At 41.5% G+C, this 26408-nt stretch overlaps 1 protein-coding gene across 1 annotated transcript in view; it reads right to left on the bottom strand.

Moving 5' to 3' along the window:
* Positions 1-13043: 13043 nt before the first annotated feature.
* The window catches only part of FAM83B (family with sequence similarity 83 member B), a 46766-nt gene continuing 33401 nt past the window's right edge, over positions 13044-26408 (bottom strand). The window contains exons 3-5 of the mRNA XM_083607170.1: positions 22189-22353; positions 18567-18691; positions 13044-15800 (exon numbers count right to left, since the gene is read on the bottom strand). Coding sequence (XP_083463296.1) covers positions 13373-15800; positions 18567-18691; positions 22189-22353 — 2718 coding nt within the window. The 3' untranslated portion in view covers positions 13044-13372. The remainder of the gene's footprint in view (positions 15801-18566; positions 18692-22188; positions 22354-26408) is intronic.

Genomic DNA, 26408 nt, shown 5'->3' with positions numbered 1-26408 from the left:
CATATAAGTAATTATTGCATTAAAGAGCTGCTATTAGACATCATGATTTCTGGAAAGGATGGAGAGAAAGGTTGGATGGAGCACAGAAGGCAGAAAACACACCCACACTTGGTCTCTTTTTTCCAGACTGCATACACACTAGATTTTTAAAGCACCCCCTGAGAACTGTAATTTGTTCAGGATGATGGGAATTTTAGCTCTGCAAGAGGTAAATTACAGTTCCCAGGATGTGTGTGTGTGTGTGTGTGTGTGTGTGTGTGAGAGAGAGAGAGAGAGAGAGAGAGAGTTTTTATTTATACTTTTCAAATTTATACATTTCATTAGTTTTACAATTCATTTCTCATTTCAAAATCTGACTTCCTTCTCCCTCTTTCTGTGGTTCGTTAAATTTATTTTTAAAATATCTTCTGCATATCCAAATTCATTTAACTTGCTCATTTATTTATCTACTATAAATATATACTCTTCTAAAACTGCAGGTTATTACAATTATCTTGTGTGTGTGTGTTTTAAAAGTCTACACCAGGCATAGGCAAACTTGGCCCTCCAGATGTTTTGGCACTACAACTCCCGTCATCCATAGCTAACAGGACCAGTAGTCAGGGATGATGGGAATTGTAGTCTCAAAACTTCTGGAGGGCCAGGTTTGTCTATGCCTGGTCTACACAGCCTCAGTGTCAAAGAACAGGTGAAGGCAACATTTTTACCATCTGTGACCTTTTGGATGTGGGCAGGGTGTTTTTTTTTTAATTTATCTCACTTTGTACTTGGTTTTAATGTATCTATGTGGGGTTTATTGGTTGGCTGTAAGTTACTTTGGGTTGCCTTGGTCAAGATAAAGTCACCGAGACATTTAATAAATAATAATGAAAATAATCTTTTAAAACTACAAAACGGTTTTGGTAGTAAAGGAAAATTAGGACATCTACTCATGCAGTAGACTTGAAGTCTATTTCACAATAATAATAACTGTGATCTCTGAGACATGGGAAAGAGATAATAAAATAAATAAATAAATAAGGAAAGCGTAAAATTCTGTAATGCTAAAAAAACACCCAGATACTTTGAAAAAGAACCATGATTGGAATAACTATCAATTTATCTCTGGCCTTAGCAAAGCCCATGTGAATTTGCAGTCCACCAGAAGGCAAACTCCTAGTTGACTGCGAATTTTGTGAGGAAAATTGTATTACATAAGGTAAGCACATTATTTTATTTATTTGGTTGGTTATTTAAGTTATTTATTATCTTGCTGTTCAGCTAAAGCTCTCATGAGCTTTCTGTAATAAAAGAATAAAACACAACAAAATAATATACAGTAGGTCAGGTAAAACTTCAGGAATAATTCATTGTAAACAAATTACATTTAACAGTGCTCTGTACATTAAATATTTCACCACCTTTGGGGTCTCTTTCTTTGTTTCTTGGTGACTGAAAAAAGATTTTGTGGAAAGCAGAAATGAAAAGGATGCAAGATGTCCAAGATATTTAGTAACTCATATATAATTTTCTGCACTGGCTATTTACTTCTCAAATCTATGCATTTGGTAAAATTCAGCTATCTGGCAACGATGCGTAGCTGTAGGATTACTATATGGTCAAGTATATGATCCACCTGCCCCTGTTCACCAGGACAATCCCAACCCCTTTTTTGGAATGTACAAGTTGCCAACTCTATTTCCCTTCGGGGAATGCATTTTGAGATATTAATTTGCACAGGTGTACAATGGAGTTGTCGCAAGACGGTGTCTGCAGGTGCCAGGAAGCCCAACTGTGCCTCCTGTGATGCCCACCAAAGGTCTCAAGAAATATCCACTTCTCAAAATGGGAAGCAGGAGACTGTTTGCTCTTCCTCCTCAGTTTATTTGTGCACTGAGCAACACTCACATTTAACTGGATTCCACAACTAGACACCCTCCCTCCCTCCCTTCTGAACAGAGGAGAGATGAAAAGAGCTTATCTCTTTGATGTTCTTTGCCATTTTATGCCTAGTCAACTCCCCAACCCCACCCAACCACCACAAACTCAGATAATGTGTGACTGGAGAATGAGAGAAAGGACCTTTCCCTACCCTCATGTGGAGCAGGCCCTGGTATATTCCAAAGGGGGAGGGGAACAGAGCTAAAGGAAGCTGTACGAAACAGTTAAAAGATAATTCATGCATCCAGAATGTTTCATTCCTAATAGATTCAGAGATTGCCCTGGAGCATGATTATACATTGACATTTTATGTTTTTTTGAAGATTGAATCTTTTACTTCAGGCATGCTCTATATGCAAAGAATCAGAGTTGCAATGATAAAGCAATATCCATGTCTTTTGCTTCAGCTGACTAAACTGACTAAATTATTCATGTTTCTAATTACTAAGCTAAATATAGGGAGCTTAGTAATTGCTCACCTAGGACCTTGGAGGCAAAGGTTCAAATCCACACTCAGCCATGAAGCTCACTGGGTGACTTTTGGACCAGTCACTATCTCTCAGCCTAACCTTCCTCACAAGGTCATTGTGAGGATAAAATACAGGGGAAGGGTGGGGGAGAGCTATATATACCACCTTGAGCTCTTTGGAAGAAAGGTGGGATATAATATATAAGTAGAAACAAAGAAAAATGAATTCTGAGGTTGTGGAGAGCTCTATAATGTTATGTGGGGTTGTAGGGGTAAAGGTAAAGGTAAAGGTAAAGGGACCCCTGACCATTAGGTCCAGTCATGACTGACTCTGGGGTTGCGGCGCTCATCTCGCTTTATTGGCTGAGGGAGCCGGCGTACAGCTTCCGGGTCATGTGGCCAGCATGACTAAGCCGCTTCTGGTGAACCGGAGAAGCGCATGTAAACGCCGTTTACCTTCCCGCCGGAGCGGTACCTATTTATCTACTTGCACTTTGACATGCTTTCGAACTGCTAGGTTGGCAGCAGATACCGAGCAACGGGAGCTCACCCAGTCGTGGGGATTCGAATCACCAACCTTCTGATCAGCAAGTCCTAGGCTCTGTGGTTTAACCCACAGCGCCACCCACGTCCCATGGGGTTGTAGGGGAAATCGCCTCAAATTGCCTCCCCTCTGGTAGGAACCTTTGCTAGATCTTGGTCCCTCCTGTGAACAAAATGAAATGGGCTATTGGCTCCAATCCAATATTTTTATTGCGTTGCCTCAGCAAACTCATGTTCCCAGAAGGCATTTGCTAATGGAATGAGAACATGGGGGCAGAGAAAGGAAGGGGTGAATTGCCTTGTAACATGTAATTCTGCCATTAAGTGTTGCAAGGTCTGAAAACTTTAAAGATCGTAGCGCCTGTATCAGGAAAGAATGTCATTCTGAAGCGCTCTGCGTCTTGTACTGATGTGTTCAGTACGAAGGTTAAACTAAAAGTATGCTCCCTGGATTACCCTAATCTATGCCTGTTGTCCAGACATAGTTGTGCAACTTCCTTGCGCTTCCCTGTGGGATGAGAAAAGGGAAGCTTAGCTTGTACTGTAGGACTGGTTAACATTCTGGGGAGTCCAAGCAAGCTCTTGGGATTTTGCAAGTTGCGTTTTCCGATGACTCAGCAGGGAGTTTCCTCAGCTTTATGTAGTCATGCCTGTAAACAGGAGCCTTGGTTCATTGGAGTCTTAGCTGCAAAGGGTGTGGTGTTACAAAAGCCCTTTTGAACAGGGTGGGGATAATGTGGCTTTATATTTCACCACCTTGCAGAGGATACTAACTCTTTTTACGGTATTTGGTCAGTCACGCACAACAGTGCTGGAAAGCTGACTTTAGCTTTTAGGGAACAATCCTAACTCCCACCCACCCCTGCCAGAAACCACATTCCCTCTCTGCCCTTGGACTTTATGCTGTTCCCTACCAACAACAAATACTGTCGGGGGAAGGACTCCTCCACCTAATTCAACACACACACACCAACGCTGAATAAGCAAGGTTTGATTGTTCTGCCTGTCTCTGCCTGTATCTCTATGTGTATTTGCACTATTATTAATTATTACTGGTTTTCTATCCAACAGCAGATGTCTGTCCCACCCTTTCTCCTGTAGGAGCCCAGGGTGGCACACAGCAGTCACAAAACACAAGCGCAATTAAACGACCGTTAAAATAGTAACTAAAACCTGTATAAAAACTCAAAAACATGAAGTACCATGCACACAGTAATACTTGAGAAGGTTAGGTAAAGGTAAAGGGACCCCTGACTATTAGGTCCAGTCGTGGCCGACTCTGGGGTTGCGGCGCTCATCTCGTTTTATTGGCCGAGGGAGCCGGCGTACAGCTTCCGGGTCATGTGGCCAGCATGACTAAGCCACTTCTGGCGAATGAGAGCATCGCACGGAAAGGCCATTTACCTTCCCGCCAGAGCAGTACCTATTTATCTACTTGCACTTTGCCGTGCTTTCGAACTACTAGGTTGGCAGGAGCAGGGACCGAGTAACGGGAGCTCACCCCATCACGGGATTTGAACCGCCAACCTCCTGAACAGCAAGTCCTAGGCTCTATGGTTTAACCCACAGTGTCACCCATGTCCCTTTGAGAAGGTTAGAGCAGGCTAAAAGGTGCACCATCCCATGTGAGAATTTATTCAGCCAATCCCAATACTAGTCAATAACACATCTACATGAAAATGGGTGAAAATCTATGATCCTGCACAAATGTAACTCTACTTGCACAGAGAACACGTTGAAATGGAGAACTGTAGGATGTGAAATGAGCCTCAGTCGATACACCTGCAATTTCCCAGCAGGAATTTCATTGGGTTGCAGGCTGGTAGTAAGAGGAGTTCTGCTCATGCTGGAGGAAGAGGGTGAGCTGAGAAGACAATTTTTGGCAATTTCCCCCCTGTGATCCATTGAAAAGCAGCAGTGGAGAGTTTGGGGACCCTTCACAGCAGCACAGGATGTTGCACTGTAAGATGGAGAGGGGTGGGAATGGGAATCAGTAAACATTACCTACCCCACCACTTCTTCCAGTGGGAAACATCTGCTGGATCCTGGATCCCTGTGCAAATGGAAGGATCCCTTCTAGAGCCATCTTGTTATATAGAACAGATGAAAAAAACAGGTTGGAGCAATCCTGGATATAATTGCTGTTTCCCTGGAGAATGTGTGTGTTATACACCATGAAACTGATCGACATCACATTAAGGACAGGGAAGCGAAAATTTCATACAAGGCCTAATGAAACGTATGGGATTCGGTGCTGCTGGCTACTACTACTACTACTACTAATAATAATAATAATTTATCATTTATACCCTGCCCATCTGGCTTGGTTTCCCCAGCTACTGTGGGCGGCTTCCAACAAAGTATTAAAATACAGTGGTCTGTTAAACATTAAAAGCTTCCCTAAACAGGCTGCCTTCAGATAACTTAGATACTCTCATGGTCTCTAGCTTACGTGGCTTTGAAGCAGGATTAGATTACATCAGTGGAGGATAAGTCTGTCTGTGAACAAATGTGAAATAAAATGGGAACCTACTGTTTCAGAGGCAGTTTGCCAATGAACACCAGTTGTGGGGAGCATAAGGCTACCTCTGGCTACTAACCATGATGGTTATGTTCTGCTTCCACTGTCATAGACAATAGCCTTCTCAATCCAAGTTGCTGGAGACCACAGTAGAGGCAAATGCTGTTGCACTCATGCTTCTGTTTTCAGGCTTCCCAGGAGCATCTGGTTGGTCACTGTGAGAACAGGAAGCTTGACTAGATGGGCCCTTGGTCTAATCCAGCAGGGCTCTTCTTATGTTCTTGTGACTATCAGGAAAAACAGTAGCCTTCATGCTCTACTTGTGGCCACCATGTGAAAGAAGATAATTGCCTTTGGCCTAATTCCAAAGGTCTGTGCTTCTGTTCTTATATTTCGCTGCACAAGGGCAGTCATTAGACCCATCTCCTGGAGCTCTTTTCCAACATCTGAACCCATCTTAGGAAAACAGGCAAAATTTCCACAGGAATAGCTAAAGGCTCACCTAACCCAAACTGGAATAAACAAATACCGTACGCACTTTCCTGGGCCTCCCATCTGTACTTGAGAGGGAAGATTGCACATGAAGGCATTGAGAAAGATTCTCATTTGCACAAATAGCCTCCGAGATTATTTTGGGTGTTTGCGCTAAGGAACTAAAGCCGACTTTTATAACTAGTAAATTGGTATTATTAAGATGCTGTTGTATATATAGGGAGGGCTTGCCTACTCCAAGGATTAGAGTTGTCTGAATTGGAGGCAGCCTTGAGATGTCTTTATTTATTTGCATTTCTATCTCACCTTTTCCTCCAAGTACACGGAGCTGGAGCACGTGGCCTCCCTTTTCTCATTTAATCCCGACAACAACTCTCAAGGTAGGCTAGGCTGGAAGACCAAGATTACCCAATGAGCTTCGTGGCCGAATAGGTATTTGAACTGTGGTCTCCCAGGTCCTCGTCCATCACTCGAACCACTATCCCACATGGGGTCCCTTTCACTTGCTTCACAGCCACTGCCAGGATTTTGTGGGCAGTTGGTGGTGGCGGCAGCAACTCTTCAGGACATAACATCACTTTAAAAAATACTTTTATTACATTTATGCCCTGCATTTCTTCTGCAACGGAACCCAAGGCAGCATACATGTGGTTGCTAGGCAGTCACCCGTCTACAGAACCAAACCTGCTTAGCTTCAGCAAGGTGGTGGCCTCATATGACCCACATAGAGGATGTCCTGGGAGAGGTGGAGGCTGGCAGTCACTGCACAGTAGCTGTTGAGAAGAGTTGCTGCCACCATCTGTGAACCATTTCCCCAATTTCACCAAAAGAATCCGAGCCACCCAGTGGCAGGGGTGGATAGCAGTCTTTTCCTCGACAAGACAGAAAGCTGCCTTATACCAGGTCAATTTACTTGTACAGTGGTACCTCGGGTTACATATGCTTCAGGTTACATACACTTCAGGTTACCGACTCCGCTAACCCAGAAATAGTACCTTGGGTTAAGAACTTTGCTTCAGGATGAGAACAGAAATCGCGTGGCAGCGGCACGGCAGCAGCGGGAGGCCCCATTAGCTAAAGTGGTGCTTCAGGTTAAGAACAGTTTGAGGTTAAGTTCGTAACCAGAGGTACCACTGTATATCTAGGCCAGCACTGTCTACTCTGACTTGCAAGGGGTCTCCAGAGCCTTGAGTGGAGCTCTTATCCATCACCTGCAACCTGATTACTTTAGCTGGAGATGCCCAGGGATTGAACCTGAGACCTTCTGCATGCAAAAACATTTGTTCAACTACTGAACTGTGGTCTCTCCCCTAACAGGGTCAGATCTATATCTATAAGAACCTGGTTCTGCTGCATCATATCTAGTCACTCATGGCCCTTAGACACTTCCTACTAGAGGTCAAGGTTGCCACCATTCAAGATGGCAGGTGGCATGTCCCCTGTACAAGTAGGGCGGAATGAGTAGTGGAACAACAGGCTGGTTGTGAACACCTCCTAATCATGGCTATCTGATCTTTGTTTTAATAGTTTCATTTGGAGTTGGAAAACAGTTTCGGTCATCATTAGAGTCATGCCTTGCATTGCATAGGATGCATGTTTTAAGAGCGGATATGACAGATGCGAACACAAATCCCCAGGGACTTGGAAGGGGAGGAGCAAGACAATTAGCTGCTAATGATACACAAGAGAACCAGAGATAAAGACCTCAAGAAAAGGCAACCAGCCTTGCAAGCTCCCCTCCAGCTTCCTGCAAAGAAGCCTTCTTCCAGAAGTCAGAGCCTGGTTTACTCTTTGCTACTTTTTATATGATGGATACAGTGCCGGGGGAGAGAACATCTTTCAGCCTGATGGCTGTATTCCCTCATGAGCAACCATTCCAGTGATGGGTAGGACAAGAGGCAAAAGTAGGCATGGTCAGATGCAAAAGGGGACATGGCTACAAATGGAACTCTTAACTTTGTACAGTCGGCTACCTTCCAGCCATGCAAAATCCAGAGTTTTCTGTACCCCTGAATCTCTCCATCCAGGCAAGCAAAAGGCATTGTCACTGTCCACCCAGGGCTTTGGAGCAGGGGCAATGAGGAATGTGACCGGGGGAAGAGTCTGGAGGACTGAACAGAGAGGGCTGGATGGCTGCTTTCAGCCCCTATGGTTTGAGTTTCCTGGCACTCGGTGTAATGTGTAGCAAGGCTCTGGGGTAGAAAATGCATGATTTGATTAGTGAAACAGTGAATCGTTTTCTTGCTTTTGATCTGGAGAGCTCTGGATTTGTTTACTGTTTTCTTTCACAGCCCACTCCCCTGCTTCAGCAGCAGGGATTGAAAGAAACACGGCATCCAATAGGGAGAGGGAAAACAAAAGCATGAAGTTGAATTTACATCCTTGCTCTCCTGTGCTCCTGTGTTGCAGAGGCTTGGACCAGATGACCTTTGGGATCCTTTCCAATTCTATGAATTCAGTGAGGATCTACATCACTGGAAGCTGCTTCAACCCTCAGTTAAATCACAGGCCTCACCCTTGCAAATTTTCATATTGTCTGCATCTTTAAGTTAGTATACTAACAGCGCATTAGAGAGGCAAGATGAAGAGTAAATCTGTTCAGTGTTACATTTTCTTTGGTCTATAAACTGGACCAATGTGCTCAAAGAACCTAGTAGAGTGTGTGTGCATTTATTTCTTTTTTAAAAATTGAAGTGAATGCACTTTCTCCTATTCATTTGCAATCCATGTATATTAGAAACAAACAATGAATGGGCAAACCAGCACTGGGAAAAATCATAACGCCATGTGGAAGAAAAACTCCAGAGCTCTAAACAGCAGAGCTATAAGCAGAGTCTCCACTGTGATCACTGAAGAAAAACGGCAAATTAGAGGGTTAAAAGGGAGAAATGAATCGAATATGACAACAATGAAAATTAAACGTCAGGCTGTCAGAAGCGAAACGGCAAATGGAATGATTTTCTTTTCAATTGTACATCTCTATAATCTCGAGCTTATTGGTCCTAGTTCAGAAAAAGCCATTAGCACTTAAGTCCTATTGAAACACATCAAAGGGAAAATTAGTCACAACTAACTGAAGTCCGATTGATTTACACAGCATGATCAATTTGAGAGATTGTTTAGCTGGAACATTAGATTTTGTTTTGTTTGAATTTCATTGAAATTGTCTTGTATGCTTTTATGATTTTATGTAGGCTGCTTTGTGAAGTGTTTTTGCCTTGAAAACCAGCTTACAACTGAATAATGAATGAACAAATGGATGTGATCCAAGCATAACTAACTTTCCATTTTCTTTACAATATCCATGCCATCTCTTTGGCTATATACGCACCATACATTTAAAGCACCCCCTCAAGAATCCTGGGAATTGTAGTTTGTTAAGGCTGGCAGGAACAGTGGGGGCAAACTACAGTTCCCATGATTCTTTGGTGGTGTGCTTCAAATACATGGCGCATACAGAACCTATAAGGTTTGTTGAAGGAATGAATTTTTAACTCAATTAACGGTACAGTACAAATCACAAATTTGAACTCTTGCCCAATCATGAAGCTCCCATCTGGACTGGGCAACACACTGCAAACGTCTGGGGTTAGTGATATGCAGAAAACCTTTCCTGAACACTTGGGATTTAGATGTGGAAGACATTGAATAAGTTGATAGCAATGTAACCTTTTATTTTGATCTACTACTTCAGGGATAGCTCTTTCAAATGAATAATAAAATGGACTGCTCCTGGGTCTAAGCAATTAGACTTAGCTTGCAAACTTGCTTTTAACCACCTGGAATAATTTCGCTCATTTATTTTCATTACGATTGGCCTTTGGAATGTTTTGATTACACATTTCAATCGAGATGCTTAATTATGGAGAGTTGTTTTGATTGGTTCTTTTAAAATGTGACATTTAAAGGATGGAACAAACTCCTTCAGAACGGCAACAGAACAGTTTGTGAGTCACCCACCAAACCTCATGCAGCTCACCAGGATGGCCTGTCAATTACTGGATACACCAAATGACCAGCAAAAACAGGAACTGCAATGATAGGGCTGCATCTAGTCTATTCATCAGACAAATTAATTGAAAGCCTTTTTAGTAATTAAAAAGTGGTCTTAATTAATTGGGTCACAGTTTTTTTTTTAAAAAAATGGGGGGAATGAGAAAAATGTTTTTTAAAAAATAGAGGTGGCAAGTGACATCTTAGGAGAAACATGTCCCTTTTTTCTTATACAGAAAATAAAATTCCCTTAGGGCTCAGATTCACGGCATGCAGTCACAAGGAGTTGTGCATCCAGTACTGGTGACCCAATTTTGTGGCACCTATTCCTGTTGAACTTCTTGTTTCTAACTGAATTTTATTTTATTCCAGCAGGCTTTTAATCAAATTCTGGTTTTATAGTTTTAACTCATTTTTTGTCTTGCTAAACTATACCGAGTCTCCTGCACACTGCTTAGAAATGCCCCTGATTATCTTTCATATATATATATATATATATATATATATATATATATATATATATAGGCTGAAATAAAGATGAAATGAAATACATAACATGGTACCCACTCTCTCTAAAAACAAAGAATGATCTCCCTTCCTTAGTGGCTTTCATCGTTTCTCTGGAAATGCCATCCTTTGTCTCCCCTCATTTTACAGACATCCAAACAACATTGTTGTTATTCCACTGCATTCTCCATGTTCATAGAATCATAGAATTGTAAAGTTGGAAGGTACCCGGGGGGTGGGGGGCATCTGGTCCAACCCCCTATACTTTTCTATACCCGAGTTATATTTTTATGTAACATACAGGGTGTCTAGTGTGATCAGACAAAGCACTGTTCGAGCTCTTAAGGGCTTTAAGTTAAACACATCCTGTGAGCAAATTCAGCCACTGAGTGGCTTCTTAATTAGTGTGTGGAATCAAAGAAGCGGCAAGCAGGAAAAGATTAAACACAGAGAGACACCACATCTCCACACACACACACACACACACACAGAGAGAGAGAGAGAGATTTTTTTTCCACTTAGGAAAGGCAGGTGCTCATTTTTTGTTGCATACATTTGTGTGCAATGGGTAGTTAAGCCCTGATAACTAGGGTGCTCTCCTCCTATCCTGTCTGGAGCCAGCCATGACCAATCACTTTGTCCACATGGTCTTCGTGACACTAAACCATGGTGCATGAGCCTAAACAAACTCTGGTAGGTTTCAGAAGAAGCCAACATCTAATCGTGAGCTATTGGTGCTGGCTTGTTAACCAGTGTTTGTTCTAAACCAGGATCCCTAGTTTGAACATAACACCAAGTTGGGATTCTTCTAAAGTGAAGCTATGCTGTACCAAAATCCTCCCAGTCACACAGTGGGAGGAGAGCAGGAAGGAGTATGCAATCCCAAGTCACTCATAGTTTAATGCTAAACTATGGTTATGCCAAACTATGGTTTAGCACTGTGTGTGAGCATGACCATTATTGCTTACCCCATGGAGGGAAACAAGGAAGAGCCACTAATTAGTGTGCACATTATGGGATGCTAGCACATGTTCATATTATCTAATAAAACTCAGAAATAAAGTTCACTTCAGGGCAAAAATACTTTGATGTCTCATTCATTAATGTAAGGCTCCCCTTCCCTCCTTTTTGGAGCTGAAAAATCACAAGTGGATTAAGGATGTAAACCAAATGATTGCTAATAAAAACTTTATATCACCAAACTACGAACAAAACTTCACTTTAATGGCATGGCTTTAAAATTTATTGCTGCATAGTTATGCAAGATGTTATTGGTCTTATTTTTCACATCTCTTTTTTAAAAAAAAACGCTGAAGGCCATAAAATGCAATTTTATGACAAAGCAAGTTGGGGCTTTTTAAGGCCAGCAAGCTCTTGCCTATAAATTCTCATTCTCTAAAGTCTGCCTCCCATCATCTTTAGATATATACAGCAAACAGTAATAACTTAATGGTTTGTTAAACATAAGAATATAATAAAGCAAGTATGAGAATGGGCAGACTGAAATACAGTTGTTCTCTGCTTCCATAAATGAGCACAATCATCATTTTGAAGCAGCTACTATATTAAAAAAGACAGTGATATGTGGGTTTTCTGATCCGGAGACTGTTGCCTGCAGCAAGATCCGAACACGCTAATAATGTATGTGAGCATCTCCTGCACTGAATAGATAGTGGTTGTAATTGTCTTTGAAGGTGAGGCGTATGGCTTAGAAAAAGATCCAAAGGCCAGACAGAGAAGCCTGCATTTGGCCCTTAGAGCTGAGGTTCCCCTCTCCTGTGTTATGGATGTTTATACTCTCTGACTCTCTAATTTCCTGTTTCTTTCCCTTAGCCACATTTTGATGCGATGTCTCAACTGGCCAGCCATAGCTAATGACTTGCCTTTAAACTGTATTTTGAAACCATGGTTTGAATTGGGTGGGATCAAACAGTAACAGGGAGTTTGTTTTTATATATTTCATAAAAATTATAATGCTTGATTGTTTGTTTGCTTTTAAAAAAACAAAAAACCTCCTCATACCGGCTTACATAACAATAAAACAATAGTTGCCAATTGGGATGCGATGACAAAATATGGTTAGAGAAAACTGGGGTGGGGGGGGGCTCATGTGTGAGAAAGGAGGAATGGTGAGTTTACCACATTTTTGCGAGCTTCAAGGCACTGTTGGAAAAATCAGGTTTGTGATATTTCAACTGTGCCAATAAAGCATATTTGCATCCTATTGATTTTGATCCAGATTTACCTATCTGCTAGATTGGTCATGTTAACTTAAGCTCATTCTTTTGCACTTTTTAAAGGATAGGCTTTCAGATTAATAGCGCCAACTCAAATACTGCACTTGTGTTATGGACAACTGCAATTACAGTCTTCTCCAGTCACGTGTTACTTTAGCGTATGCATATTACTATCACTGCATGTGACAATATACATGTAACTGCTGCTGAAAATGGAAGCCTAGTAGATATTGTATTGGAGGGGAGCAGCATTGCTTCTTTCGTTTACAAAAATATAGCAAGTCCAGCATTCAGAAAACAGTATATTCCCCCAACAGAAGCACAACCTTGAGAGTAGACATGCAGACTGCATGTAAAAAGATTAGTAACCAATGAGCATTTATTGTGCATGAAAGCAATTTTATGGAAAGAGTGGCACCACCTTGCATGTTTTGGCAGGGTTTATAAAAGAATGTTTATTGCCAGCACTGAGGTGAGTTACACCTCAAACGACATAAAAACGCAAATACGTATCAACAGGTCGGATTCCGAAACCTATGCTGAACCAAAGTTATATACATGTATAGCAGTGTTCTAACTCCTGTAGTGATTTGAGTTAAGCTTTACAAAAGCTGTCCAGCAGTCTGTACTTAAGTATTTACAGCAGGTATATTTTAAAAAAATAAAATAAAAAAATTCCATAAGTAGGTTTCATTTATTTTTGTATATAAAATTCCCAAACTTTTGCATAATTCCTCGCAACTTGTTTTCATTGGGGTGCAATGGGTGGTAGACACCAGGGTTGTAATTCGCCACCTGGTTGCTCCTTCCATAATTATTCCTAGAGGCCTTGCTATTTGTCTCCGGATAGTGAGCGCTGTTTTTCTGGGTGCTGCTTGGTTGCTGAGTTCCTGTTGGCTGAGCAGAGCTTTCCACTTTGCAAAACGGCTCAAAGCGACTGTAAATACGCCTATCGCTCAAGCGAGGTCTTATTAGCTCATCGTTTGGCTTGGTGCTTGATAGACGAGGCGCCGCTGCACTGACCCTGTGCGGAGGAATAGCGGCAGCAGTTGGTGGGGGTACCCGATCCCGGCCTGCATTTGCTCGCAGCTCCCTGACATCCTGGTACTGAATTTGCTCGGTGTTGAATCTGGGAGCAGATGGGTCCCCTGGAGGTACTTCTAACAGCATATTTTCTATTGGTTTCACAACAGGCCCCCTTTTCATGTTCTCTTCCGATGGAGGTTTTAGAGATTTTTGAGACTTTGGTGATTTTGGAGACTTGGGGGACTTGGGAGATTTTGGAGATTTGGGGGACTTTGGGCTGACAGTAATGTCCTCTTTACTCTTATGTAGGCTCCCCTGTGAATTAGATGAGGAGTTTCTTTTTTTCCTGGGAGAACATTCCACCTTTATTTCCGCCACTTTGGGTCTTTGATTTTCTTCACCTTCTGACACCAGAGTGTCAGAACTGCTACACATTCTGTAAAAAGCAGGCGCTTTGTTTTTGGACAGGCTCTCTTTCTTCTCCGGTGTGAGGTTCAGCAACGACCTCAGTTTCTGCGACCCCTTCTTCAGGAAACTTGGGGAATTCTTGTTCTCTTTCTTCGGCGAGGCATCTTTCCCAGGGTCATCTTTGCTCGATTCAGCTAGTGCAGCCACAGAAATGGACTTCGGGGTGGTGGGAGACCTGGCCTGTTCACTTTTCAGCTTATTACTGTCAGGTGATAGATGATTGGCAACATCGTACAAGCTTTTAGAGTTTTGTAGGTCCTCCTCTAGCGGTGGCTTTAGAGCAGCCGGTTGTCTAAGTCTATTCCTATTTAGTGTGCTGTAGACGTAGCTGGCTGCATCTTTATTATTCCCAAGATCCAAAGCAGATTTTGAATTGTCAAACATTGGAAAACTTCGCCTTTTCAGTATGCTTTCATTCTTGAGAAATTCTACTGGTCTGCTTGTGCTCAGAGTTGAATATAGGTAGGTAGGCTTCTCTTGACTAACTGGCGGAGTTACACTAGGTTTCTTATCTTCTGAAATCGGCAGGTTGTTGTTTTTGACTACCTCAGGTTCCAGTGGGACGTGTGTGCTTGGTTCTGCCTCAATGTCATCAGCTGCATCTTCTGGTTTGGGAACATGGTTGGGCGTTCCTTTGGGCGTCACACTGCCATCTGAACCAATGATAGTCGAATTAGAAGAACTGGCACAGCTGTTTACTTCTTTCTGCTCTGGCAAAGTTGGCTTAAAGACAAAGGAGGAGCGCAGGCGAGAGTGAGCGTAAAGGGCATGGGCCTTGATATTTTCTGCTGCATCAAAGCCCTCACACCTATCACCTATCCCTGAGCCATTTGAGTCTGCTGGAAAATCCGACTGGTCATTTAAATACGATTCAATGCGCCAGTTGCGCAGGAAAGATTTCGTGGTACGTTCAAGGGTCGGCATTCTCTGCTGTAGGTAGCGGATGTGACTGTCTGTTCCATTGAAAGATCTCCGTACAATTGAGTTCCTGTCTGCAATATTCAGCTTCGGCTGTGGAAGCCGGTCAACCAGACTCTGTTGAGGCACATTGAGGTTTTTGTAACTTCCGTGCAACGAAGATACAACGCTGAGACTGTCAGATGGCACTTGCCAACCGTGAGGTTGATTATTTGCCCGGTTCATTGCCCTGTTGAGCATCATGTATGGAGTCCTTTCTGGTTTCTCCCCTGCATAGCTATGCCTTTTCCAATGTTCATTTACATCGTTGGGCTGGTACTGCTGGATTCTACTCTGCATATGAAAACCTGGAGCAAACTGTGGTTTCTGAAAGATGTGGTTTCTAGGAGTGAATGTGTCATTGTCATTTATTCCATATCTGCCTTGTTTCTTCAGAAAGCTGGTGTCTAAGTTGTGGGTTTTGTTGGCCCTCCCAAAAGGGTTACGCAGGCTAGAAGCTGAAGCTAAGGAAGACTGTGAATGCTGGTAGGCATCGTTCTCCCAGAGTGCTCGGCGGCTATTAATTCTAACTAATTCTGGAGCAAATGAGCTGGGAACAGAAGAACGGGCGTACAGTGTCCTAAACTCTTCATCAAAAGATTCAACCAGTTGTCCTGTGATAACCTGGACCATGCTGAGGTTTGCTTTCTCAAAGGACCACATAAAGCTGAAAGATGAAGAAATGACAATTAGTAATCCAAACCAGGAACAGGCAAACACTTGTTAACTAGTGGTCAAGTTACATAGTGATAGGTTTCTGTATAAGAAAAGAAATCTGTTCTCCTCAGAAATGTGCACAGGGACCGTATGATCAATCAGATTTTTTTTAGTGATGAGTCACTGATGATTAAAGCTGGAGAAGCATACTGAGAATGATACCTATTTTTACCAACACAAGCTATAAGTAGAGGTAGGTAGCACCTGCTATCATCTCTGACAACTGGCCATTCTGGCTAAGGCTTAAAGGAGGTGGAGTCCTGTGTGGTGCTCCTTTATCAAGCAGAAAGACACATGTCTGCAAGATAGAATGCTTACAATTGTCAACAAGTGTTACACACACACACACACACACACACACACACACACACACACAGTGTTAGCTAATAGCAGACATGGAACCACTTTTTCACTAGTGGTGTGTGTGTGTGTGTGTGTGTGTGTGTGTGTGTGTAACACGTGTTGACAATTGTAAGCATTCTATCTTGCAGACATGTGTCTTTCTGCTTGATAAGGAGCACCACACAGGAGGCAAAAGCCCTAAACTGAGGCTTATGAAGTAGCTCCTCAAATAACTCAATGGAAAATTTCTTCAAAGAGAGTCCCAGTAGCCAAACACAATCCCTGATAAATTGAGAGAATGAAAAGAGATGAAAAAATAATAATTTTATATCACACAGTTAATCAGAATAGTATTTTATATTTGTATACTTACTAGTGTACCATAAAGTGAAACCATGCAAATATATTTTACATTAATTTTCATAGTTATTTGCCATGAGCCTGTAGGATAGGTATTTACAGATATCAACACCACCTTACTAATATTTTCACATAGCCATGCTGCTCAAACATAGCAGTTCTGACTATCATGTTTTAAAATATTGTATGTTTTGCTGGGATGTTTCTAACCAAAGACAATCCCTTGCATTCATATAATTTAACAAATACATATATTGGTCCAGCACTTTTAAAAACAACTTATTTGGAAAACACAACCCTATAAATCACTGCTTTGCCAGAAATCTTCAGTAAAGTATGCATTGCATCCCCAAATGGTCATCTGTTTACAATCCATCTTATGCCAAAGTACAATCTGCAGAAGAATCTGAGGGTAAGAAAATGTAATTTACCTTACCTCCTCTGTCACATCTGAATGTAACAAAAAGAAGAAGCAAATTAAGAAACATGGATCTCAAGGGCTATTGCGAATATAATGATGTAACACATTATTTTTTTAAAAAAATCTGTCCATTAAGTAATTATTCCAACAATAAACTAGATTCAGTGAGAATGAACTATTCTTATAAACCATGGGATGTCACTAAATATCATTAATTTCAATAACAATTATTATTATTATTTCTTCCAAAATCACTCCAGATGGCAGACATAAGATTATCCAATAGGTCTGGTGAATGAGCTGGCAGCACCCAATGCTACAATGCTGTTTAGGCAAAACAGATGTGGACTTAATCCATTTCTGCGTAAGAGACTATGGTAAGTTCTAGGTTAGCCACTATGAGTTTTCTTAGAAGATGCTGCTGCTACTGATATTTGGTTGTCATAATAATCATGCAAGCTCCCCCAAAGAACCCATGTTGACAGTATATTGTAAGCTGTAGCCAAAAGGAAAAAGAGGGACTGAAATCTTTGTGTGAAGACATAAATTTCTCTGGCTACTTCATCCAAGCACTCTATGGTTTAAGAGCTCAGTCTTAAAGTGACAGATACCAATGGGTTGCTGCAAATGTCTCCTCCTCTCAGTGTGCTATCAAAAATGCTTCTGTTTCTGGTGCTCCTGCGTAGAAGCTGTAAGTTCAGAAACCACCGTCCCAATTATGCACATGGATACCCTTATGAGTCACACATTTCACACAAAGTACCCATGGCAACAAAATGTACATCCTTCTAACAATGTACATCAGAGCCTTTGGTCTGCTCTGACAACAATCCTCTTGTTCTTAGGCTAACAGGACCCGAAGGGCTTCTTTTCCCACAAAACAAAAAACCACAGATTTCCAAAGGTAAATCAACCCCTGTATTGAGGTTGTTCTTGGGATTCATAGATTCCTCCAGGAAAACAGCCTATGTTCTTGCTCCATTTGAGCTATGTAAAAATCTGTGCCTTAACGTCTTTTGTAAAAAAAACCTGACTTCTCTCCCTTCTTTTAGATTACCTATGTTTTCTCTCAGCCAAATGTTAGTTCCTCTTATCTGCCACACACAACCTTCATCTCTTCATATTTGTAACCCAATATATACTCTCCAGCTTTCTTACATTGGGCAAGGACATTGATTATGCTTGACCAGGCATAGGCAAATTCGGCCCTCCAGATGTTTTGGGACTACAACTCCCATCATCCCTGACCACTGGTCCTGTTAGCTAGGGATGATAGGAGTTGTAGTCCCAATACACCTGGAGGGTCAAGTTTGCCTATGCCTGTGCTTGACTCATCTATCTCCACCCCCTCTATAGAGTTAGTCTCACAGTTGCTGGTCTCTGTAAATAATCTTTCACTCCTGTAATAACCCTGATCCTGGCTCTTCATTCCATTGCTAACCCCCTTACTAGAAAGATTCAGTTGTCCCCATGGCAAACCATGTCTCTTGGCCCAAGATGACCCTAGCACATGTTCCTCCTGTGGACAAGAACACGCAGCAACATTACACTGAAGATATATAAATTATATCTAACATGTGCATAGCTTCTTACCTATAGGTACCATACATGACTTTCTTACAGTCAACAAGAAGAAATTTTTGTTCCATTTTCCCATGGAATTTCGCCCCTGACTTGGAGTAATAATCTTGTCCTTTTACTGTGCGCACCCTCATGTTCTGAAAAAAAAAAAGAGATGAGAAATTGTATGAAAAAGTCGGAATGCATTAATATAAACAAATACAGAACAATTTACAACCCGGTCTTATGCCTATTTTCCAGTTTTGAGTAAAATCAAATGGAGGTTTAGCTCCAAGCAAGGGTACAGAGAGTTGCAGCTTTAAACACTACCTGTGCTGAGAAATTCAAAGCATGTTAATGCAGGAAAAAAACCCTAGTTTGTTTAATTGGATTAACTATCTAGTAATTGGATTTAAAACACTTCACAGTTCTTATTACATGTAGAAGGAACCCTAATCTCTTTAATCCAGACAACACCACAGAAAGAGGTTTTCATATCCATATTAGTTAAGATAGAACCATAAAATAGTGTGTGAGAGAGAACGATTGGGAGAGAGAAAGTGAGAGCGAGAGAGTGTGTCTGTCTACCCAGTGCTTTTTTTCTGGGGGTACACAGGGGTACACCTACCCCTAAACATTTTGTGAATCTTTTTACTTTTGTCCATTAACTGCATTTATTTTCCCCGATTTGAACTATAAAATGGTGATTTTCTTGAGTCAAAATGAGAGTACCCCTAAACATTTTTTTTAGAAATAACCACTGTTTCTACCTATAGCTGAGGCTGATCACAAGGTTTATCAATGCTTATCTTTCCTCTGCTCTTTCCAGGCTGCAATTTAAAGCTCCCAGCCAAGTGCCTCCTTTTTTTGGCCCCAGAGTTTTCCTCACAAAAGACCCCAATGCTCTTTAAAGTTCTATCAGAGGAAGCATCAATCGGACTTTTGCTCCGATTCAGCTTTAGAGAGTGGGTTTCTGCAGAGAAAGCTTAGGGAAACAACAACAACAAAAAGACAATGCTCACAGACTGAGCATTAAAACACAGATCTCTGCCTGGAAAGAGTAGGGGAAAAGGTAAGTGTAGATAAGCCCATAGTGCTCTGGTACTATACATATGAATAGAAGCACATTAGAACAGTCCTACTGAATCAAAGGCTTCTCTAGGCCAGAAACCCATTTCCCACAGTGGTCAACCAGATGCCTATGTTGTCCCGTAACTGAGGCATGAAGCAATAGCATACTGCATCTATTTCTGGAATGATCATGACTTGTAGGCAGACTGATAGCTTTACCCTCCATTAATCTGTTCAATTTCTTTTCAGAGCCATCTATTGGTGGCAAGCACATCTTGTGGAAACAAATTCCGCAGTTTAACTAGTCACTACGTGAAGAAGTAGTGTCAGTCCCACTGGGTATTACGAGGAGAAAAACTGCACCCACCCCCCCAAACTAAATATCCTTAAATATTATAACTTTTGTCATAAGTGTTGCTCCAGTCTCCAGATAATTTTGGTTGCCCATTGCTGCCATTTCCCCAGCTCTACAATATCATTTTTTTTTTTTTGGTGTGGTGACCAGAACTGGCCATAGTTAGTGATATTCAGAAAAGCCGTACTCAGAGCAGACACACTGAAATCAATGCAGATAAGTAAATCCATTTACTTCTACCTTGATTTAGTCAGCTATTATTCATAATTCCAACTGTGGTCACATCATCGATTTATATAATGACATTATATCACCAGCCTTATTTTCAATTCCTCTCCTAGGGCTCTCTAACATGGAATTTCTCACTGCCACATACTAAACCAACATTTTCAATGAGCAACCCTCATATATGCTTTTCCTGGTTAATCACCCCATTATACAGCATATTTTTGATAGGCAAAACATATTTGCTCTTTCGGTTACCATAGTCTTTTGATAAAATGAAGGGATCTTGCTAATGGAAGAGGACTTGCCAATTCCTCCCTTCCTCAGCAGCTCCAGATAGCACCTCTGACACTGTCCCAGAGAGTCTCTTAATCTTCTGAGATAGATTTTCAGAGAGTGCAAAGGGATAATAATCCCCCCCCCATTTCATATTTTTATTTTCTTTGTAACCACCCTGGAACTGTGGTATGTAATTTTTTGCAGCATAAAATAAAAATAAAAATATTATTTTACTAAGGTTTGCATCACTACTAAGGAGCTTCACACAGTAGCTGGTATTGCTTCATGGGTTCCACCCAAATAATTGGTCAACTACAAGCCAGCCTAAGTCACCCTGATACATTATAATTGCGTACAATTTGCTATAAGAGGTGCAACACAAGTGACTTATAGGAGTAAAACCAACACAGCAGTGTGTGGGGGAAAAACAGGAACCTATTAAAAAAAAAAAAAAACAGGAACACCCTCAGTTAAGGGCAGTTGGGTCAGATCAGTGCAATGATACCACAGTAGCCAATTAAAATTTGCACGCATGGAGATACAGCCTTTTTATCACTTTGCCAGTATAAAACCTGTATTTGTGAAATGTCCTTGTGGCAGCTTGAAGCTGGAATCCTAGGGATTGCTCCATTTGAAGATCATAAAACATTTCTTTTTTAAATCAGAGAGCCAACAGAACATGCAATTGCTGTTCTAATCACACAGCACTGGATTCTGGTTGCCAAAGTTCTTTAAGGAAATACCTTCTGCGTGTCTTCAAAAGAATGGATGCAAATAGATGGAAGGAGGCAGAAAAAAACCCACCTCCCATTCTCCTCACTACAGTGGTACCTCGGGTTAAGTACTTAATTCGTTCCAGAGGTCTGTTCTTAACCTGAAACTGTTCTTAACTTGGAGCACCACTTTAGCTAATGGCACCTCCTGCTGCCGCCGCACCACCGGAGCCCGATTTCTGTTCTTATCCTGAAGCAAAGTTCTTAACCTGAGGTACTATTTCTGGGTTAGCGGAGTGTGTAACTTGAAGTGTATGTAACCCGAGGTACCACTGTATTCTCACCCACGCTACTGACTCCAAGTTTTGTTTGGCTCTTGGGCAAGATATCTTCAGGATGGCAGCCCCAGCTCCACTTTATTGCTGTTTCTCCTGCCCATTCATTTGCTCTTTCCCTCTGGGCTAAACACACACTACTTCCAGAAGGAGATGAAGGCCCGTGGCTCCTTCTTTTTGCTCCCATCATTGCTCACTTCCTTGCATCAACGGTTTTAAGCAGCTCGCTCCCTGGAGATCCTGGGGTGCACTGTCTGCACATCCCAGATAAAGCCCATCAGATTGCAAGCAATTACAGCTGCACACCTTTATCCTGCCCATGCTTGCTCAGAAAGAAATCCAATTAATTTCAATGGAATTTACTAATGAGCACTTGAGAAAGGGTGTCAGGTCACACTCCTTAACCCACTTATTGGAGGGTAAAGCTCAAATTGGACACAGTGTGACTTACTCCCAAGTAAACACAGATAGGATTGTGCTGTTAGAAAGATCTCGCTCTCTTGTCAGTATCACTGCAAAGGCAGCTTTTAAGGTGCAGTAGGATATTTGCAAGCCCCAGAGAAAGTTTTTCCTTACAGACATTGCTATATTCAGTTTTTGCAACTAACATGTCAATTTATTATTTTGGAGCACTTGTGCGCCAAATATTTTCCTCTCTCACCGAACAAATTACTTACCCTGAGCCTTTGAACTTGACAGCCTTGTTTCTCTGTCATCTTCAGAAAGTGATTGAAGTTAGATTCATCAAGTAGAAGATACACTGAAATTCCCCTAGTAGATGCTTCTACAATTTCTTTAAAAATATCCACATCTGTAAACATATCCATAACGATGGCAACAACCTGCGGATAGCAAAAAGTGTTGATAGCATTTAATGAACTGATGATGATGATAGCCATTATGAAACATTACAGAATTTAAAATGTGCACCCTACACATAGTGTTGCTAATGACATCTGTAATGAACCATAAGCTCTATGTACTGAACATTTCTTTCTTCCTCATACAGGAAAATGGAAACTGGTTATTTTATAAATTCTTGTGCTTAAATGTCATTCACAAGCAGTGCTTTTTTTCAGCCGGAACTTGCTGGAACTCAGTTCTGGCACCTCTCAGGTGGGTCCCATTGCCATTATAAGAAAACAAGGGAGGCATTCGTGGTGAGTTCTGGCACCTCTTTTCTAGAAAAATAGCACCGTAAAGTATACGTTTAATTAAGTCATAGGACTTTAAACCCCCTCATACTTATTCCAAGCAAGTCCCACAGAACTCAGAAGGGCTGACTTATAAAGACATAAGCATTGCACTGCACACCTAACTGGCGAGTTGATGTATTGTGGCACCTTAAAATATTAGCACATTTATTGTGGCAACAATAGTTTTAAGGTTTCACAAGACTCTTTTTTTGTTTTGTTTTGCTGCAATAAAATAGTGAAGCCAATCTTCTGAAGCAAATTGTACTGGTGTTGTAAAATTTTCTTTGGAAGACTGAGCTGAGAAAACTTGACATTAGGGAGTTTTTGCTGTTCACAGCCACCAGGTGGTGATGATTGTGGGAAAATGGTCAATGCAGGAGTTTACAGAAAGAAGCACTAATGAATTCTCTCTCACACATACAACAATAATACACAGTATAGTTGCTATGGAGAGGGTGGAAGATTTGGAGTGGAGGTCAGTTTTCCACTTACTGCAAGATACACAACCCAAAGAAGGCAAGAAGGTAGATTGCTCCTAAAACCATTAGTTTCTATTAAAAAAAAGGACTAACGTTGGCAAAAGCCAAGGACTTTGGCTGTGAACAAATCTTATTCAAGGTATTTTTTTCAGGAACTGAGTGGGCAACCCACTTTAGCAAAGGTTGGGTGACCCACCTCTCAAAGTTAGATAAAACTTAGATGTCTAGACTTGGTTGTGTCTAAGGATGTAGATTACTGTATTGAGGTTGGAACAATGGGGCTTGGCAACAAATATGGGTGAGGATCATGACAATAAGTTGGGGGCCTTGCAAAGAATTTGACATCGGCTGCCTATAGTTGTACATTTAAAGTGTCCCTCCTACCCCCACCCCCAAAAACCCAACAACCCTAGTAATTGTAGCTTGTAGCTCTGTGAAGGTTAATTACCCTTGCCAAGATTCTTGGGGTATGTTATTGTTTAGTCGTTTAGTCACGTCCGACTCTTTGTGACCCCATGGACCAGAGCACGCCAGGCACTCCTGTCTTCATTCTTGGGGTATGGTGGTGTGCTTTTGATACGCTTAAAATGTATAGCGTGTACACACAGTGGCGCCTCTGGTTAAGATTCGTTCTGGAAGTCCGTTCTTAACCTGAAACTGTTCTTAACCTGAGGTACCATTTTAGCAAATGGGGCCTCCCGCTGCCGCAATGAACCAATGCCGCCGCCTTGTGATTTCTGTTCTCATCCTGAAGCAAAGTTTTTAACCTGAGGTACTATTTCTGGGTTAGCGGAGTCTGTAACCTGAAGCGTCTGTAACCCGGGGTACCACTGTACAATACACTGTCAACACATTCAATGCCCAAATTTTGACCAATGAAAACAGGTTCCGTTTGCCTTTGGCTTTCTTGGAAGAGTGCTATGCACACTATTTTCCTTTCTCCGCACCCACTCATACCACAACACATAAATATGAGAGAGAAGCTCTACTGGGTACGGGAGGCAGAAGATATTCAGTAAGTGAGGCAGAGAAATCTGCTATTAATTTATTAATCCATATGGTATCGCCCACTAACCCCGCTCTGTCTGCTAGCCAGGCCTTTCAGATAGACCAATCATAATCATGGACCAAGTCTGAACAGACAATCTAGAAATCCTCTGAAAAAGAATACTTCAGTGGCTCGCAACTTGATTGTGCAGACATAGACAAAATACTTTGGCAGAGGACGCTGAGCAGACCATCCTGCCAAATGGAGAGCCCTACTGCTGCCCTGGCTCTGGCTGTGCTTTGACGCCACTGAGTCACCTGGCTGAAGTAGCAACTTTATTGCTTTGCTGAGGAATGCTTTTTGAAAATCCACTGCAAGGCCAGTTTATCGGTAAGCTTATCTCATTCAAATGTATTTTTCAGATAAGCGGCCTGGAAACCTTGTGCGCCTCAGTCTGTTTGGCCTGGGAGCCTCTCCCAGCTTGTGCTGTGCTTGCCAGCTGCTGTAAACTGAGAGGAGACGGGTTGGAGGAGGAGAGATGAGGAACCTGGAAGCCCTGAAGGAAGAGTTGGGGCCTGTCCTGTGATATTTTTCTAAACTGAGAGAGAATGGGCAGTGACTCATCACTGTAAGAACAAAGCAGAACCAAGGCTGAGCAAGATGACCCTCATGGGCATTGCATAAATATATGCCAGGTGGCAGAGGTGAACAATAGCCTGGGATAGAACAAGCACAAGTCAAGGTCTGTGTCTGACACAATGATACAGGGATGTTTTTAGTCAGGAAGGGGAAGGAGTGGTTACCTTGCTCTTTCTTTACTCATATGTATGCCCTCCACCATAGAGCCTACAAATACCCAACGAATAATACCACATGATGTCTGGAGCTACCCTGATGGCAGTCAATACTGAAAGACTGCACTGAGGGCCCAAGTGACTGCAGCATAAAATGAACAGGCATATCCCACCAGCAGAGTTGTACTTAACAGGCAATCTTGGTGAAAACTGGAAAAGCAAAGTGTTTGAGAGGTATCAATTTGGGCAGCACTAATTTGATGAATCAGCAGGAATAGTTAAGATAGCTTTCAGGATGATCCAATGGCCCTTGTATTGGTGTGTCGCTGAGTTTCGATCTTCATTGCTGCAAGGGCCACTGGATTGTCTTATTTGTTACTGCATAGTCAATAAGAACGACTGACTCCTGTGTAGAAACCACCACTGATACAGGGTGCAAGCAAGGAGCAAAGAACACTTTGTGTTAATTTGGCTTTGGGTTTTTTTTCAATGTGGGGCGATGGATGGGGAATTTGTGAAGCTCGAAAATCCACTTTAAAAACTCTGTTGAAACCTCTCTGGAACTAATGGAGCTTGTTCTTAATCATTTGAAAATCACAACCAGCTAACACAGCATAGATTATTAGTCAGACTTCTGACTGTACAACTGGTTGTTTGTAAACAGCAGGAAGCCTATCTGAATGGCTCCCCTGCATCTTTCGCATGAGTTTGCAATTTAAGTCTGTGTGGAGGAGTGAGAGAGCAATAAAGCAAAAGATTCAAGCATTATTCATTTATTTGTGTAATTATATCCCTCCAAGGATTAGAGCAAGAATTTTGCTTCATGTCAACCTGAGATATAAACTGAGAAAATGACTTGGGTGAAGCAGTTCAGCAAACCCCATTCTTCAAATATGATCAGCAGCCTTGCAACATATAGATAGATGATAGATAGATAGATAGATGATAGATGATAGATAGATAGATAGATAGATAGATAGATAGATAGATAGATGATAGATAGATAGATAGATAGATGATAGATAGATAGATAGATAGATAGATAGATAGATAGATAGACAGATAGATAGATAGTGCATCTCAGGAAACATGTCATGACAAACCAGGAAGGAAGCAAATGAGAGATTAGGGATAATTAAGACTAAATTGATTGATTTGTAGAGTAACAACATCTCAGCACCCTAGATTTGTCTCTTCATAGCTCCTTGTGGAAATATGTAAAAATAAACAAAACAAAAAACAGTGCTATTGCTTTGAGTCTGAGTGAACAAAATGTTTATGCATCAAGCTCTAAAATATACAAAATATTTAGTGAAAAGTTTCTAAGATGAACATTTTTCATTACACCCCTCTCCCGAGTAGAAACACCAGAACATTCATTGATAGTAATAGTTATATCTTAAGGAACTTAAACAAGAAAAATATATACAGCAACTTCTG

The sequence above is a fragment of the Podarcis filfolensis genome (assembly GCF_964270895.1).
Source record: "Podarcis filfolensis genome assembly, chromosome: 3".
Classification (NCBI taxonomy): domain Eukaryota; kingdom Metazoa; phylum Chordata; class Lepidosauria; order Squamata; family Lacertidae; genus Podarcis; species Podarcis filfolensis.
The sequence above is the reverse complement of the archived record's forward strand: the minus strand, read 5'-3'. Positions and strand labels throughout refer to the sequence as shown.